Here is a 17,120-nt window from a genome sequence, read left to right on the forward strand (position 1 = left end):
GGAGGAGAGATAGTCTCAGTTGTAGACATGTTTTTGAAAGACCTTTGTATGTACAAATCTATGCTGTAGACTAAGTACTGGAATAGGAAGTACATATTTAAGAGTTACTAGCATATTAGTTATATACATAATAGTTAAAAACTGGGGAATAAATGAGATTTATTTGGGTTTTATACCTAAAACACAATCAGTGATCTGAAAGTTGAGGAGAAAGAGTTACATCATAGAATCCAAAGGAAAAAAGAATTTTAAGAAAGAAGTGGTCCACAGTATTAAATACACTAAAGGTGTCCAATAAGATAGAACCCCAAAATATTGTATATGGTAATTCCATGACCTGTCCACAGCAGTTTTGTTCAAATAGCAGGGGTGGAAATTAGAGTGTGGAAAGTTGAGGAGTGAAAGAAAAGGCAGACACAGAGAAAAGAGAAGTATAATTGAATCACCCAGAAAGGACTTGGTTACATGCTAAGTCGTTTCAGTTGTGTCTGACTCTTTGCAACCCCATGGACTGTAGCCCACAAAGCTCCTCTGTCCTTGTTGTTCTCTAGGCAAGAATACTGGAGTGGGTTTCTATTTCCTTCTCCAGGGGATCCCAACTCAGGATCGAACCCACGTCTCTTATGTCTCCTGTATTGCAGGCAGGTTCTTTACCACTAGCACCACCTGGGAAGCCTAAAACTAGATTATGCTGCAATAACAACCAATTCAAATTTCAGTGGCTTAACAGAACAAAAGTTTACTTCTCACTGTGCTCTGCATCCAGTGCAGATCATCAGGGGACTCTGCTCAACACAGGAGAGACTCCCTTCAATGCAGGCATTTATAACTTTTACCCCAAGAAAAAGAGAACCGCTGAGTCCCAAAATGGCAAGGAGTGCAAAACTTTTTCCTGAAAGCAACACCTGACACATTGTCCTAAATTTCCAAAGCAGATCACATGGCCACACTAGGCAGAGGAATGCAATGTTGCCATGTGTCCAGAAAGAGAACCGGGTTGTCTGTGCATGGTCTCCACCAGGGAATCCCCACAAAAGGCTCTTACATTACAGGAGAGATTTTTGTCTGGTTGCTTTTTAAGATGGGACAGAGAGTGGTACTAGTGAAATATGTGTCCACAACTCACACTTTGTGCTCTCGTGTGCAGCCCAATGGTAAACACCATTCATTGTCTAATCTCTCTAAAGGAATATCCTTTCTACTATGCTGTACATCTTCAAAACTTTACTCAAGAAGCACTTCATTCATGAAGCTGTCCATTGAAAAACTTGATATGTATCACTGATAAGCTCGGTTACCTGTGTCCCAGTTCATTTTGGTGGGCTTCCCTTGGGGCTCAGCTGGTAAAGAATCTGCCTGCAATATGGGAAACCTAGGTTCCATCCCTGGGTTGGGAAGATCCCCTGGAGAAGGGAAAGGCTACCCACTACAGTATTCTGGCCTGGAGAATTCCTTGGACTAAGTCCATGGGGTTGCAAAGAGTCGGACAGGACTGAGTGACTCTCACTTTCATTTAGGTAGGTGTATTTTCTTATGTTTCCACTATTGAGTTCTTTGTATCTTTTTCACCAGTTTTGACGTTCTTTCCCCTAGCCCTCAAAAAGACAGAACGTTCACTGTTGGTTCCTTTCTTTCAATGGGGTAACTGGCCACAAGATCCATAACCAACCGATGATGTTAGCTAAACAATTGGTTTCTTCCTGACCAGAGAAGACGTTCATGCAAAGTTCTTTGGACTCGATCACCCTTGAGAACATAGTCATTTACACAATGGTTTATGAAGCAAACCAGCTGGTTTTTTCCGTGGCTGAAGAAGCAGGAAACAGAGAAGCGGTATCCTGACTCGTGTGGAAACTCCACCCCGTGTACTGGCACCATCGTAATTCTGCTTAGTCTGCTTTCTGGGATTAGCCCTAGCTTGTCAAGTTTTCACTTTAAAAGGTTATGAATGCATTCACCACATATTTATGCCCTGGTTTGAGTTCCCTGAGTCATGCAGCTAATTTCCATTGGCCATCTATTTTACGTATGGTAGTGTATGTGCTTCCATGCCACTCTCTCCATCCATCTCACCCTCTCCTTCCTCTCCCCTGTCCTTGTCCGTAAGTCTGCTCCCTGTGTCTGCATCTCCATTGCTGCCCTGCAAGTAGGGTCATCAGTACCATCTTTCTAGATTCCATATATATGGACTACAGAATGTGCCTGAAGACATTTGAATTTATACATTTTTATAACATGATGAAGGTCAAATAATCAAGCCTGGGGGATAAATCTATATTTGGACTGCCAATCTGTACTCCATGGTTAAAATCTTTAAGTTAGTTTCCAACTTGATTACTCAAACCTAAAGGGATAATATGCTTCTAAAACAGGTTATTACTGATGTTGACATTTGCAAAGAGTTAAGAGGAAGATAACACCATTAAGAAGCTTAGTATTACAATGGAATACTATTCTGCCATTAAAAAGAATAAAATGTTGCCATTTGCAACAACATGGATGGCCATGGAAGGCATTACTGCTAAAGTCGGACAGAGAAAGACAAATACCATATGATATCACTTATATGTGGAATCTAAAAATAAAAACCAGTGAATGTAACAAAAGTGAAACAAACTTACAGGTACAGAGAACAAACTAGTGGTTACCAGTAAGGAGAGGGAAAGAAGGAGAGGCAAGATAGGGGTAGGGGATTAAAAGATACAAACTACAGTGTAGAAAATAAACTACAAGGATGTATTGTACAACACAGGGAATATAGCCAATATTTTATAATAACTATAAATAGAGTATGGGCTTCCCCAGTGGCTCAGCAATAAAGAATCTGCCTGCAATGCAGGAGCCACAGGAGACGGGTTCAATCCCTGCGTCAGGAAGAGCCCCTGGAGGAGGGCATGGCAACCCACTACAGTATTCTTTCCCCATGGACAGAGGAGCCTGGCAGGCTAGAGTCCATGGGGTTGCAAAGAGTCAGACAGGACTGAGGGACTAACACTTTCATTTTTCACTTTCATGCATTAAAACCACAATCTTGGCCTCATTAGCATGACTCAAGCTATTGAGTTCAACAGCCACAGATAAGCAAACTCAGGAGGACTTTGGAAGTGAAACAGGTGCACAGGCATTGGGGTGAGGATTTCCATGATGCTCAAAGCTGAAAGTGTAGATTCAGTCATGAAATTTTTCAGCCAGGAGGAGTCACAGAAACCACCCACACACAAAATAAATAGGTCAATACATAACCCAGACAGACCAGGAGAGGCTTTTAAAAAAAAAGGGAAATTTTATTGAGAAGTGAGTTTAACGGGAGGATGAATGTGGTGGCAAAAACAGTGTATGATTAGGGAAAAGCTACACAACAGCTCTTTGGATGTTTCCGAAGGACTAGTAACTATTGTGATGCAAGGAAGCTACTAGGTATCCTTTCCACAGAAGTGAGAAAATCTGGTTTGGAGTCTTGATAATTTCAATTCTCAACTCAGGGTAGCAGAAATACTCAAGAAGCCTTGCAGCCAAATTGTAATCATAAATAATTTTCCTCTCAAGTAGGCTGACTCCAGTTGGCACTGATCAGCTTACAGGTCAGCACAAATATTTTTATAATGAGCCATAAAAAGGGGAAAATATAGTCTAGACTGGCAGTCAGAAATCCTGCCGCTTTCTCTCAGCAACTCAACCGGGTCTGATTTGGATAACTGGCCCAAACTGATAATATCAGTTCCCAGACTGTTTATGTGGGGACAGGATCTTCACTTTCAAGCAGTGCAAATTGTTATGAAAATGGACAGCATGTACTTGAGGGCTAGGTGGTCTGGACCACTGAGCAGTTCCCGGCATGATCACAGGTGCCTCCCTCCCCACCACCACCTCTACTCACTAAGCACACGTTCTTTGTTATTCTTTTTGTCCCCTCCACTCACACTTCCCCTTATTATTCTTATTTTCTCAATGTTTCTCCATTCTGATATTGATGTGCTGATACAGTCTGATATGTTTTAGTCCGGCTAGTGGCCTCCACTACCAAGCTTCACAGAAGGAATAACTGAAGAGGCAACTGTCCTTTTATTTACAGTGAAGATGCTGCTGAAATCAAAGCTCCATGAGGGCAAACATCATGTCTGCCTTGCATAGAGCGGACATTTAAGAAATACAGACATGTAGTGTTTCACACGTTTTTAGTAATTGAAACACATTTGTCATGTGAGTTTGTTAGTTGCTCAGTTGTCTCCGACTCTTTGCAACCCCACGGACTGCAGTCTGCCAGGCTCCTCTGTCCATGGACTTCTCCAGGGAAGAATACTGGAGTGGGTTGTCACTTCCTTCTCCTCTTAGTTTTTTTTATAAAAATACACATTAACATTTTCTAGGTACTGTGTTCCATCCCCATTTTTCAAACAGCCTAAGGCACAAAGAGCAGAAAGCTGCTTGTTTTGGATTGAATGTTCTCCCCGCTGCTTCAGAGTCTTATGTTGAAATCTCATCACCAATGTAGTGGTTTTAGAAGTGACGCCTTGGGGAGGTGATTGGGCCATGAGAGTGGAGTCCTCATGAATGGGACTGGTGTCCTTACAAGAAAAGGTCAGAGAACTGGCTGGCTCTCTTTCTACCACAGGAGACAACGAGGAGTTAGCAGTCTGCATCTTGGAATAGGGCCCTTGCCAGGTCCTCTCCGTGGGGCACTCTGATCTCAGACTTCAGCCTCTAGAACAGAGAGAAATAAATTTCTGTTGTTTATAAGCCAGCCAGTCTATGGGACTTCGTTATGACAGTCTGAACAGACTGAGACACTGTTTATGGAGTCTCCTGTCTCTATTTCCAGCCAGCCCCTCAATCAGTAGTTCTATTTCAGTAAAAGCAAGAGAATAGAAACAGAACTAGAACCGGCAAATAGCTTGGATGTCCCAAACTCATTTGCACGTTTAGAATCAGACTTTATTGATATATTGGAAACTCGTGTTGACATTGTTATCTTCTAACATTTTCCCCAGCAGCTAAGAATCTCAGGCCATTAAAAAAATAAATAAATAAAAAGGGTGGGGTAACTACCATATGAAGTCTGTAGGAAACTCGGGGAAATGTGAGCATTTTATCAGAGAGGTTACAGTTCGGCAGACGTGTTGAAAGATGGTAGTTCCACACTGTAATAATAGAAGGAAGCAGGCACTGTTCAGCACTCTGGGCTATTAAATCAGGGGAGATGTTTTTTGATTTTGCTCTTCCAGGACCAAATGTCCTGGCGTAGCCATCCAAATTCCAATGACTGGTAACCAGCAGAGGCCAGTTTACAACTGCTTGCTAAGTACTACTGTGACCACTGAAGCCTTCCAAGTCATTATGCATTTATTCCATGACATGTTTTGAATTTAGAGACTAAAGTCACTTTCTATAAACTCAGACTGCTATTTTAAATTTAAGGCAATTTTTGCCAAGGCAAATAGAAACAAAATAAATACATCATCATTAGGACCATCAGCATCCTACCTTCCAAACCTCCTTTAGGAAAACCAACATTCTACAACCTTGCTGGTCTCTGTAAACAGAAACACAGACTACTTTTACCTAGGAGGGTTTTTGCAGATACACACCAGCCCTGCAGTTTGAATCTAGATAGAAGGACATGATGTAGGAAATACAAAGGTCTGTAATGTCTTATAGTCTAAGCAAGGGGGTTCAAACCAGGCAATTCTAAAGGAAATCAACCCTGAATATTCATTGGGAGGACTGATGCTGAAGCTGAAGCTCCAATACTTTGGCCACCTGATGCAAGGAACCAACTCATTGGAAAAGACCCTGATGCTGGAAAAGATTGAGGGCAGGAGGAGAAGGAGGCAACATAGGATAAGACAGCTAGATAGCACCATCAACTCAATGGACATGAATTTGAGCAAATTCTGGGAGACAGCCGAGGACCGAGGAGGCTGGAGTGCTTCAGTGCATGGAGTTGGACAAGACTAAATGACTGAACAACAACGACAGCTGCTGCTGCTGCTGCTGCTAAGTCGTGTCAGTCATGCCCGACTCTGTGCGACCCCATGGACTGCAGCCTACCAGTCTCCTCCATCCATGGGATTTTCCAGGCAAGAGTACCGGAGTGGGTTGCCATTGCCTTCTCCGACAACTACAGCTAACCAGGGGAAACTGAGCTACTCCATTTACCAATGGAGTGACAGAATGTTTTGCTTAATATCACAATTTGATTTTGTGACATACATTTGACTACTTCATATTAACACTAGTGATCCAATGGTGCTTTTCCTAGTTCCTGAATTAACCCAGAAATACCCATCAAAGGCTGTCCCTCAGGTGGAGAAGCTAGTATCCAAGAAAATAGAGCCCAGCAGAATGATGTCATGATAATATTACCAAACCAGATTTGGGTCTGCTCTCCCAAGCTAAGCCAGTCTACTGACACCAGGTCATATATGCGCACAGTAGCTTATTTGTGTCTGCCTCTTTGCAATCCCATGGACTGCAGTCAGCCAGGTTCCCCACTATGGAATTTTCCAGGTAAAAATACTGAAGTGGGTTACCATTTCATACTCCAGTGTATCTTCCTGATCCAGGAGTCAAACCCATGTCTCTGCATCTACTGCATTGGCAGGTGAATTCTTTACCACAGCACCAATTGGAAAGATGCTGATTATGGTGAAGGAAAGTACAATTTATTGTAGGGCCAAGCTTGCTCAAATGACCCTAACTCCTGAAAAATTTCAGAGAAGGGTTTTTAAAGACAGTGTGAGGGATAGGGTCATGGATATGTGATCAGCTTGTACACTGATCTGGTTGATGGTGAAGTAACAAAGTGATGGGTCAGAATCCCAATCATCAGCCTCTGGTTCCAACCAGTCTGGGTCTGTTGGTCAGCTTGAGTTTACTTCTTCCACCTGATGGGGGTTTGAAAGTGAAAGTGAAAGTGAAATCACTCAGTCGTGTCCGACTCCTTACGACCCCATGGACTGTAACCTACCAGGCTCCTCCATCCATAGGATTTTCCAGGCAAGAGTACTGTAGTGGGTTACCATTTCCTTTGCCAGGGGAACTTCCCAACCCAGGGATCGAACCCAGGCCTCCTGCATAGCAGACAGACACTTTACTGTATGAGCCACCAGGGAAGCTCTAGGCATCTGCAAAACAACTCAAGGATATGGCTCAGGATATTATCTATTGCCCTTTAGGAAAAATCAAAGGTACTTGACTTTGTCTATGACTAAACTATTATTCCTTTGTCTTGCCTGACTTTTTTCTTTTGTTTCTGCATTTTCTCACTTCTCTGATTAAGTTTGCTCTTTGGAACTTAGGGAAGCCCTAGGAGGATAAAGCTTTTCTGCAAACAAGAGACAGGGAACACGGGGGAGTCTGGCCCTGGGAAAACCGTGCGGGGTCCTGCTTGGTTTCAATAACTTCACTCAATCACAATCCCCACTATTCAACACTAGATATGCCTTTTAAATCTAGAAACGTAATGACCACCTCGTACCACAGCATATTCAGGAATCCCTAAATCCCAAGAGCTAAAATTACAAGGCAAAAAGTAATCTTTAGTACAATAACTTGAAACCAAATTTTATCTCCTTTCAGGCACTATAATTTGAAAAGGAAAGAGATATTGAAAGTAATGAAATACTCTAATCCACAGATAAAACATCTCTTAAGTCATGAGACATTTTTTTTTACAAGTAGACATAACATACTCTGAACAATATAACTAAAAAAAACTGTTTTTAGAAAACAGATAAATGAACTATTTTTTTTTTTTTTTGGCATCTAAACCATTCAATCTGAGAAAGAATATGGAAATGCCATTTTCTATTTTTTAAAAAAAATTAGTTCTCTGATTTGGGCAGCCTGGGAAATCTTACCTCTTGTTCCTTAAAAAAATAATCTTTTGTTTAGTTCCTTGAAGATTAAAAGTTATGATTTTAATTATTAAAACACTTTATTATTATCATTGGTAGATGGAATAAAGTACATGCAAAATTGTTCTTTGAAAAATTTCAGAAAAAGTAATTATATATAAGAGGTACACTTTTCAACAAAAGGGAGAACAATTTAAAGCAATGTAGGCTTCTATTTGCTCATTAAAGATAATCCCACTGACTTTTTAAAATTCTAAAAAATCATGACACTCAGTTATTAATCCACGCTTGTCAATGGCCACATGTGGTTCATAGCAACATCCTGGTCTACTCTGGTTTCTAGGAATGAAGGAGTCTAATTGCCATTAACCACAGTGAATCCTGTGGAACTTTCACCCAGGTTAAGGCAAGCCATATGATGGTGGCTAGAAAAGCAAGGAGAAAATGAACAGTTGTGGAAGGCTTAATATGAATTAAGAACACACTCAAAATCTATCTCACTTAATCTTCACACACAAAAAAACTTTAAAATAGAGCTTATTTGCTGTTTTTGCTGTTTAGTCACTAAGTCTTGTCCAACCCTTTGTGACTCCCTGGACTGTATAGCCCACCCAGCTCCTCTGTCCATGGGAAGTCCCAGGCAAGAATACTTGAGTGGGTTGCCCTTTCCTTCTCCAGGGGATCTTCCAGACCCAGGGATCAAACCTGTGTCTCCTGCGCTGGCAGGCAGATTCTTTACCTCTAAGTCACCAGAGAAACCCACTGATTATTATTCCCATGCAAAATAGGAGGAAAACAAAGCTCAAAGACATAAATAACAAATAATTTGCCAGAAGTCCACTGGTGAATGATCAGCACGGCCTTCAGGCATGTATGCTATTTACTGTACTGGGCAGCCTCACCCTGGTAGGTCTCTGTTTTAAGGTCCCACTGTATTTCTGAGTCCTCCCTGGAGACCCTGAAGAGTGTTAGCAGTCCTGGCCTGCAGCAGAAGAGCTTAGTTGAGTTTGCATCAAGACTGTGAGGCTCAGCTTTGCATATGTGAATAATAAAGCCAGTCAGAAACAAAACTGTGAAGTTGGCAGCCACGGTCTTTACCACCTCCACCCTACTTTCTCTGGAGACTCCCTGACGCCTTGCAGATGCTTGACTCCTCCAGCCTTGCCTTCTCCTGCAGACCATAGAGGGCCTTGTGTTACAACCACCTGAGTGCCTGCCTCACCTGACTCTCCACTCAATGGTCAACTCCTGAAAGACACAGAGCATCTCCTTTCCCTGTTTCTCTAGGGTACTTACCCCTGAGTGGGGGCTCAGTGAATATTTGTAGGAAAAAAGAAATATGAATTAGAAGCTGGGCCTCCCTCCCAACACTAATCAAAATATTCTAGGCTGGTATTTGTACCCTACAGTTTTGCTTCTTAGTGACAAGAAATAATATGTGCTTTTAACTTACTAAGAAATGACTCACTGCTTGACCCTCTCAGAGGCTATCAGTATTGTGAGTGTATTTGTGTGTGTGTGTGTGTGTGTGTGTGTGTGTGTGTGTGTGTGTATGTTTGCAGACTCAATATTCAGTCTGTGTAGTATATCCATTGGCTACTTTAAACTTGAGGACTTTGGCACAGGTTATTTGAAAGGAATTCCCAGATGGTGTTAGTGCTAATGAACCTGCCTGCCAATGCAGAAGACATAAGAGATGGGGGTTTGATCCCCGGGTCAGGAAATCCCCTGGAGGAGGGCATGGCAACCCACTCCAGTGTTCTTGTCTGGAGAATCTCATGGAGAATCCCATGGAGAATCATGGCAGGAGCCTGGTGGACTACAGTCCATAGGATCAAAAAGAGTCAGACATGAGTGAAGCAACTTAGCACGCACATGCTTCAAACTTGAGCACTTTGGCACCGGCTATTTGAAAGGGCAGTACTTCCATAAGATCAAATATGGAATATTCACAATGTCTATGGTCAAGACCAGTACACTAGTGCCAAAGGTGGTCTGGTCAACAAGAATAGCAGGCAGAGAGTGGAGTGAATGCTCATACTACACACTTGCCATAAATGTTATCTCATTGAATCCTCACAACATTCTTTGAAGCCAGGACCATTACAATTGTATCAAAAAATAAAAATCAGGTGTAGAGAAGTTATCAATTTTGCCAAGATCAGATATGGAATAACTGGTAGAGATAGAATTCAGATTTGCCTGGTGGTAGCTCTCTCTCATTTTTAATTTTTGTCACTATGCCTGAATCTCCTGCTCCTCAAAGTTATTATCCAAGCAGCAGCCAGAGGACTGAAGACTTAATCTAATGCAAGGAAGTATAGGGTGAGAGGGGGCTTCGCAGCTGGTTCAGTGAGTAAAAAATCCTCCTGCCAACTCAAGAGACTCAAGAGACATGTATTTGATCCCTGGGTTGGAAAGATCCCCTGAAGGAAGGCAGGGCCACCCACTCCAGTATTCTTGCCTGGAGAATCCCACAGACAGGGGAGCCTGGCGGGCTCCAGCCCAAAGGATTGAAAAGAGTTGGACATGACTGAAGTGACTGAGCATGCACATAGGAGGAGGACTAGAATGGTTAGACCACTAGTCATATGACCAGGAAGAGAAATCTTGGGGCAGAGGAGAAACAAAAGCCATTTGGGGCACAACTGCCAATGCCTTGACAAGGACCCCACCTGATATCCCACTAAGCAGACCCCATCTCTTGCCATAGAAGTTCTTGCCTGTGGTGACCACAGGACTATTTGGGAATCTACACCAGCCACACATCCTCAAGAGGCCCTGCCTAGTGAGGACCTAGAGGATTTCTTCATCACAATCTTAGGAAAGATCCCATTTAATGAGAAGTTCATTTCATAAACCCTCAAGATATTTCACTTCTATCTAAAAGTCACAATATAAAGTCAAAAATTCAAAACAATCATTGGCTGATTAAATGGATACTGGAAAGAATGAAAGCCTGAAGGACGGAAGAAAGACCCAAGTCTTATCTCTAAAACACCAACTCTGAAATCTTGGATCACTCCCCAATTATGCTGAACCTCAGTTTTCTCAGCAATAAGATTGTGATGATAACACTTAGTTTTTAAGATGCTTGTGAGACTTCTATGAAATAATGTACATAAAATATATAGTAGAGGTCAATGAATGATAGCTTTTGTTATAATAGAGACTCCTATATATTAAAAAGAGATTGTTATTATTTTAAATGAAGTTATGACTACTGACAATCAGCCCAAGACTTACTAAAAGGAATTCATACTAAAATAGCCTCAATTATTTTCTGGTGATCAACATGTAGTTGGATCCTGTGAGGAATTTTACATAGTCTGTAAATTGTCCTATGGGCATGAAAACAATAGGGTTTGTATAGCTAGGGGGACTCACGACTATTCAAACGCTTTACTGAAGATTATTATATTTCAGTCTTACAGTAAATATCTAGTGCTTTGGTCCATTTTTAGAAATTTATTTTTTTAATGACTGCAGATAATACGTGTTCATTCTTGAGATTTTGAGAATTATAAACATTATAAGGAAAAAATGATAATCATCCCAAATTCCAATATTAACATTAATTTTATATCCTTCCATTCTCTTTATTTTTTCAGTCTCCAAATTCAAGTGTGCATATATGTGTACAACCACAAACTGGTCATGCATTATACACAAGTTTGTATAACTGACTGTACACATGAAATATTTTATGACTATTAAACTTTCTTCTAAAATATGATTTCTAGTAGCTGCCTCATATTGCATCTTATAAATTTATTGTATTTTATTTAATCAATTCTTAACTGGAATTTTAACCTTATTTTTTAATACTTTATAATTTTAAATATCAGTGATGAATATAATTGTAGATAGCCCTTGTGCATATTTCTTATTATTTTTAAAATAATTTCATTTTCTGTGACACATTTGTAAATTTTCTGGGATAAACAGAATGCACATTTTTGTGACTTTTGATATGTATTTCAATATTCTCCCTTGATGATTCAATTTTACTTATTAAACTATCCATTTTATTCAAATATACAAACTCTGGGTATTAGGATATAAAATGCTACCAAATTATTATTTTAATTTATATTCCCTTGCTCAGTTGGAAGTTTGAGCACTTTTCATATACTTTTTAATCATTTGATTTCCCTCTTTAAAAAATTATCTGTTCATAAACTTGTCTCATAATTCAATTGATCTTCATTATAATTTCAAATGATGTGTAAGAGCTCCTGAAAGATGAAGGGTATAAATCTTTGAGCAGTATGACCTATTGTAAATATTTTTTTTAGTTGATCACGTGTGTTTTATTTTGACTTAATGTGTTTTGATTTTTGACATCTGTAGTGGGACATTTTTATGAGTCAAATCTACAAATGTTTTCAAAAGAAAAGAGAAAATAAGACCCATATAAAACAGATAACCTGAAAGTGTGGCAGAAATCAAACAAATATACTTTGCCAGACATCCTGGAATGTGAAGTCAAGTGGGCCTTAGAAAGCATCACTATGAACAAAGCTAGTGGAGGTGATGGAATTCCAGTTGAGCTATTTCAAATCCTCAAAGGTGATGCTGTGAAAGTGCTGCACTCGATATGCCAGCAAATTTGGAAAACTCAGCAGTGGCCACAGGACTGGAAAAGGTCAGTTTTCGTTCCAATCCCAAAGAAAGGCAATGCCAAAGAATGCTCGAACTACCGCACAATTGCACTCATCTCACATGCTAGTAAAGTAATGCTCAAAATTCTCCAAGCCAGGCTTCAGCAATACGTGAACCATGAACTTCCAAATGTTCAAGCTGGTTTTAGAAAAGGCAGAGGAACCAGAGATCAAATTGCCAACATCCGCTGGATCATCGAAAAAGCAAGAGAGTCCAAAAAAACATCTATTTCTGCTTTATGGACTATGCCAAAGCCTTTGACTGTGTGGATCACAATAAACTGTGGAAAATTCTGAAAGAGATGGGAATACCAGACCATCTGACCTGTCTCTTGAGAAACCTGTATGCAGGTCAGGAAGCAACAGTTAGAACTGGACATGGAACAACAGACTGGTTCCAAATAGGAAAAGGAGTATGTCAAGGCTGTATATTGTCACCCTGCTTATTTAACTTCTATGCAGAGTACATCATGAGAAACACTGGGCTGGAAGAAACACAAGCTGGAATCAAGATTGCCAGAAGAAATATCAATAACCTCAGATATGCAGATGACACCACCCTTATGGCAGAAAGTGAAGAAGAACTAAAGAGCCTCTTGATGAAAGTGAAAGAGGAGAGTGAAAAACTTGGCTTAAAGCTCAACATTCAGAAAACTAAGATCATGGCATCTGGTCCCATCACTTCATGGCAAATAGGTGGGGAAACGGTGGAAACAGTGTCAGACTTTATTTTGGGGGGCTCCAAAATCACTGCTGATGGTGAGTGCAACCATGAAATTAAAAGACGCTTACTCCTTGGAAGGAAGGTTATGGCCAACCTAGATAGCATATTTAAAAGCAGAGACATTACTTTGCCAACAAAAGTCCGTCTAGTCAAGGGTATGGTTTTTCCAGTGGTCATGTATGGATGTGAGAGTTGGATGGTGAAGAAAGCTGAGCACCGCAGAATTGATGCTTTTGAACTGTGGTGTTGGAGAAGACTCTTAAGAGTCCCTTGGACTGCAAGGAGATCCAGTCAATCCATCCTAAAGGAGATCATTCCTGGTTGTTCATTGGAAGGACTGATGTTGCAGCTGAAACTCCAATACTTTGGCCACCTCATGTGAAGAGATGACTCATTGGAAAAGACCCTAATGCTGGGTAGGATTGGGGGCAGGAGGAGAAGGGGACAACAGAGGATGAGATGGTTGGATGGCATCACCAACTCGATGGACACGGGTTTGGGTAGACTCCGGGAGTTGGTGATGGACAGAGAGGCCTGGCGTGCTGCAATTCATGGGGTTGCAAAGAGTCGGACATGACTGAGTGACTGAACTGAACTGAACTATGACAAAAAATGTTAATTGTTTAAACTTCTTATTAAAAAATAATCTCAAAGAGTAAAAAAATCTAAACTCAAATTTATAGGAGATAGTCATCAAAAGTGCTATCTATTTTAGGTAAAAGGATAGTTAAAAAATGCATCAGTTAAGGGCAAATAACAAACAACTAATGCTTACAATACTGCTGTAAGAAATTAGAATTCAAGGAAAAAAAAACATTAAGAGGGCAATTTTACCAATAAAGGAACAATTTATATGAAATATATGCTAGTCCCAAAACTCTATGAGTCTAATAGTTAAGAATAAAATATATAAATCAAAAACTATTAGAAATTCCAATCAATAGAAATAGGATTTTACTGTAATAATAGAACTTACCAGTTTTTTGACAGTTTAATTAAGCAAACAATAAAAATTAAACACCAAAGATAAAAATGATCTGGACAAACTTACTCAAAAGGATTAGAAAGTAGATATATATCAAACTCTGCAGCCAAAATAAAGCTCACATGGTCCCCAACTTGTGGTGGTTTAACTTAATGATTTTCCAACTACGATGGTGTAAATGCAATATGCTTTCAGTAGAAACTATAGTTTGAATTTTTATTTTTTTCCCAGGTTTGCAATATGCAATATGATCCTTTCTCCTGATGCTGGGCAGAGAGCCACAGCTCCCAGTCAACTGAGGTTTCACCAGGGTAAGTAACTAATGCACTCACAGCCATTCTGTACCCATAATGTATTCTATTTTTCATGTTAGTACAGTGTTCAATAAATTATAGGAGATAATCAACACTTTATTATAAAATAGGCTTTGTGTTAGATGATTCTGCCCAACTGTAGCCTAATGTAAGTGTTCTGAGCTTATTTAAGATAGACTAGGCTAAGCACTGATGTTCCATAAGGTAAATGTATTGAATACATTTTCAAGTTATGATATTTTCAACTTACGATGGATTTATCAGGACATAACCCCATCTAAGGGGCTTCCCTGGTGGCTCAGCAGTAAAGAACCCCCTGCAATGCAGGAGATGTGGGTTCTATCCCTGGGTCAGGAAGATGCCCAGGAGAAGGAAATGGCAATCTATGGCAGTATTCTTGCCTGGGAAATTCCATGGACAGAGGAGCCTGGCAGGCTACAGTCCATGAGGTCGTAAAAATGTCAGACACAACTTAGTGACTAAACAACAACCCCATCTAAGTCGAGGAAGATCTGTACCTCTTTTTTTTTTTTTAAACACAAGCTTAAAACTCATAAAAACTGCATTGTACTCACAAAGAAAACATAACTTCAATAAAGTAGTTGTACTGTATACAATCTGATCCAAAGCAATAATATTAGCCATTACTAACAAAGTATAAACAAATAGAATAAAATGGGCTGGAGGGATTTTTTTTTTCCATAAACACTTCTCAACAACTTGTGTCAAATAAAAATTTAAACTTTGTTTACCAATTAAATCCAAACTGTTGACAGAGTCAAATCCAAGACTTTAATTATTAGCAAGCTGTATTAAGTAAGAGGATAAATTTGAATCCTTAATGTGTGCTTCAAATGGTAATTGCACAAGCATAAAAAGGGGGATATTTCGTGAGCAGAAGTTCAGTAAGAACCTGCGCTGTCTCAAGGTGGATGAAGAAACCAATGCAGTCTTAGCTTATGTTTATAGGCATTAAATGACCAAATAAATGCCAGAGATGATACCCATTCTACTATGTATTTCTCACTCTAGGGGTATAAAGCATCATATGGCTCAAGGGAAGGAGAAATAAGGAAGAAATACTAAAAATATCGGAACAGTTAAGGCAATCTCTCATTTTCTTTTCTCTGCCCCAGTTCTGGGGTCAAGACAGTATAAAATATGGTGGGATTAAGGAAAGATGATGGCTATCTTGTCAAAAGGAATAAAGAGATGATCAATACTTTTGTCATCTCTTAGTTTCATTTCTCCCAGGGGTGGTGATTGTGTGAAAAGTGAAAGTGTTAGTTGCTCAGTCATGTCTGACGCTTTGTGACCCCATGGATTATAGCCCACCAAGCTCTTCTGTCCATGGAATTCTCCAGGCAAGAATACTGGAATGGGTTGCTATTTCCTTTGCCAGGGGATCTTCCCAGCCCGGGGATCAAACCCAGGTCTCCCGCATGGCAGGTGGATCCTTTACCATCTGAGCCACCAGGGAAGGTGCTTTTGTAGAAATGCACATTTGGAGTTGGGGGATTCCTTTTTATTAGAAAGTGTTGTTGACTTTAGGTAGAGAAGAGGGTTGAGACCCAGGAGAGAATGCTGGCTGGTTCTGTGTGAGACCCCTTGGACCTGTTTTTGAGAGTGAGAAGGACACGACGTGCTCAAGTTTCCTCTTGACTAGCTTATCACAGGAGGACGATTAAGAAGGGCTTCAGGACAGAAGCATGATCACACAAGGAAGGAAGCGTATGTGGCTGAGAGAACCTCCTGCTGCATTTCCTGGGTACCTGGAGCTCAGTAGGGAGCAGAATGGCAGACAGATGAAGAAAATAAGAATATTAAAGTCATTGGTCAGGCCACACCAAAGGAACATATTCAGGGTTAAAAGCCACATTTTGAGTAGAAAGTATTAGTTGCTCAGTTGTGTCTGACTCTTTGAGACCCCATGGATTGTAGCCTGCCAGGCTCCTTTGTCCATGGGATTCTCTAGGCAAGAATACTGGAGTGGGTTGCCATTTCCTTCTCCAGGGGATCTTCCCAACTCAGGGATTGAACCCAGGTCTTCTACATTTCAGGCAGTTTCTTTACTGTCTGAGCCACTAAAGAAGCCTATACACTTTAAGTAGAGAAGGTGATAAGTCAGAGAACTTGCAGAAGAGAAAGACTGGGGATTAGGAAGGGTTAATGGTTACACCTACAAAAAGGTGAATGAGTCAGGTGACTTCATAAGCATATGAAAAGGCTTCCATGTCTCTATTGGTTCAAAACAGTAAAACAAGGCAGGAAATGGTCTGAACTGTAGGGCCAAATATGCCTCCAAATTAGGAACATTATAGTAATTCTAAAATGAAAGGGTTCCCTTATGGATCTAAGGGCTGTGTCTAAGATAAAAGATTATCTTCTAATTCATAAAAAGTGTATGTCACCCCTTCTCTCATTCATTCATGCACTCATTTTATTAAGCATCTAGTGTGAGCCAGGCCTATGTTAGGTGCTGGGGAGACCAAGAAGAATAAAACATGGTCTGGCCAACAAGGAGCTCTCATCTTTTGGAGGATCCTGCTACTATACAAAAAGGGTGATGGGAAGGAA

General features: G+C 40.4%; 1 protein-coding gene across 3 annotated transcripts in view; it reads left to right on the forward strand.

Moving 5' to 3' along the window:
- Positions 1 to 17,120, forward strand: part of LOC145521646 (uncharacterized) — a 352,473-nt gene that overhangs the window by 175,482 nt on the left and 159,871 nt on the right. For all 3 annotated transcript variants that reach the window (XM_081530417.1, XM_081530418.1, XM_081530419.1), the window contains exon 3: positions 14,461 to 14,540. In XM_081530417.1, the coding sequence (XP_081386543.1) occupies positions 14,461 to 14,540 (80 nt within the window). The remainder of the gene's footprint in view (positions 1 to 14,460; positions 14,541 to 17,120) is intronic.

Source organism: Giraffa tippelskirchi, chromosome 9 (genome assembly GCF_054371585.1).
Source record: "Giraffa tippelskirchi isolate mGirTip1 chromosome 9, T2T-mGirTip1v1.2.pri, whole genome shotgun sequence".
In the NCBI taxonomy this organism is placed as follows: Eukaryota; Metazoa; Chordata; class Mammalia; order Artiodactyla; family Giraffidae; genus Giraffa; species Giraffa tippelskirchi.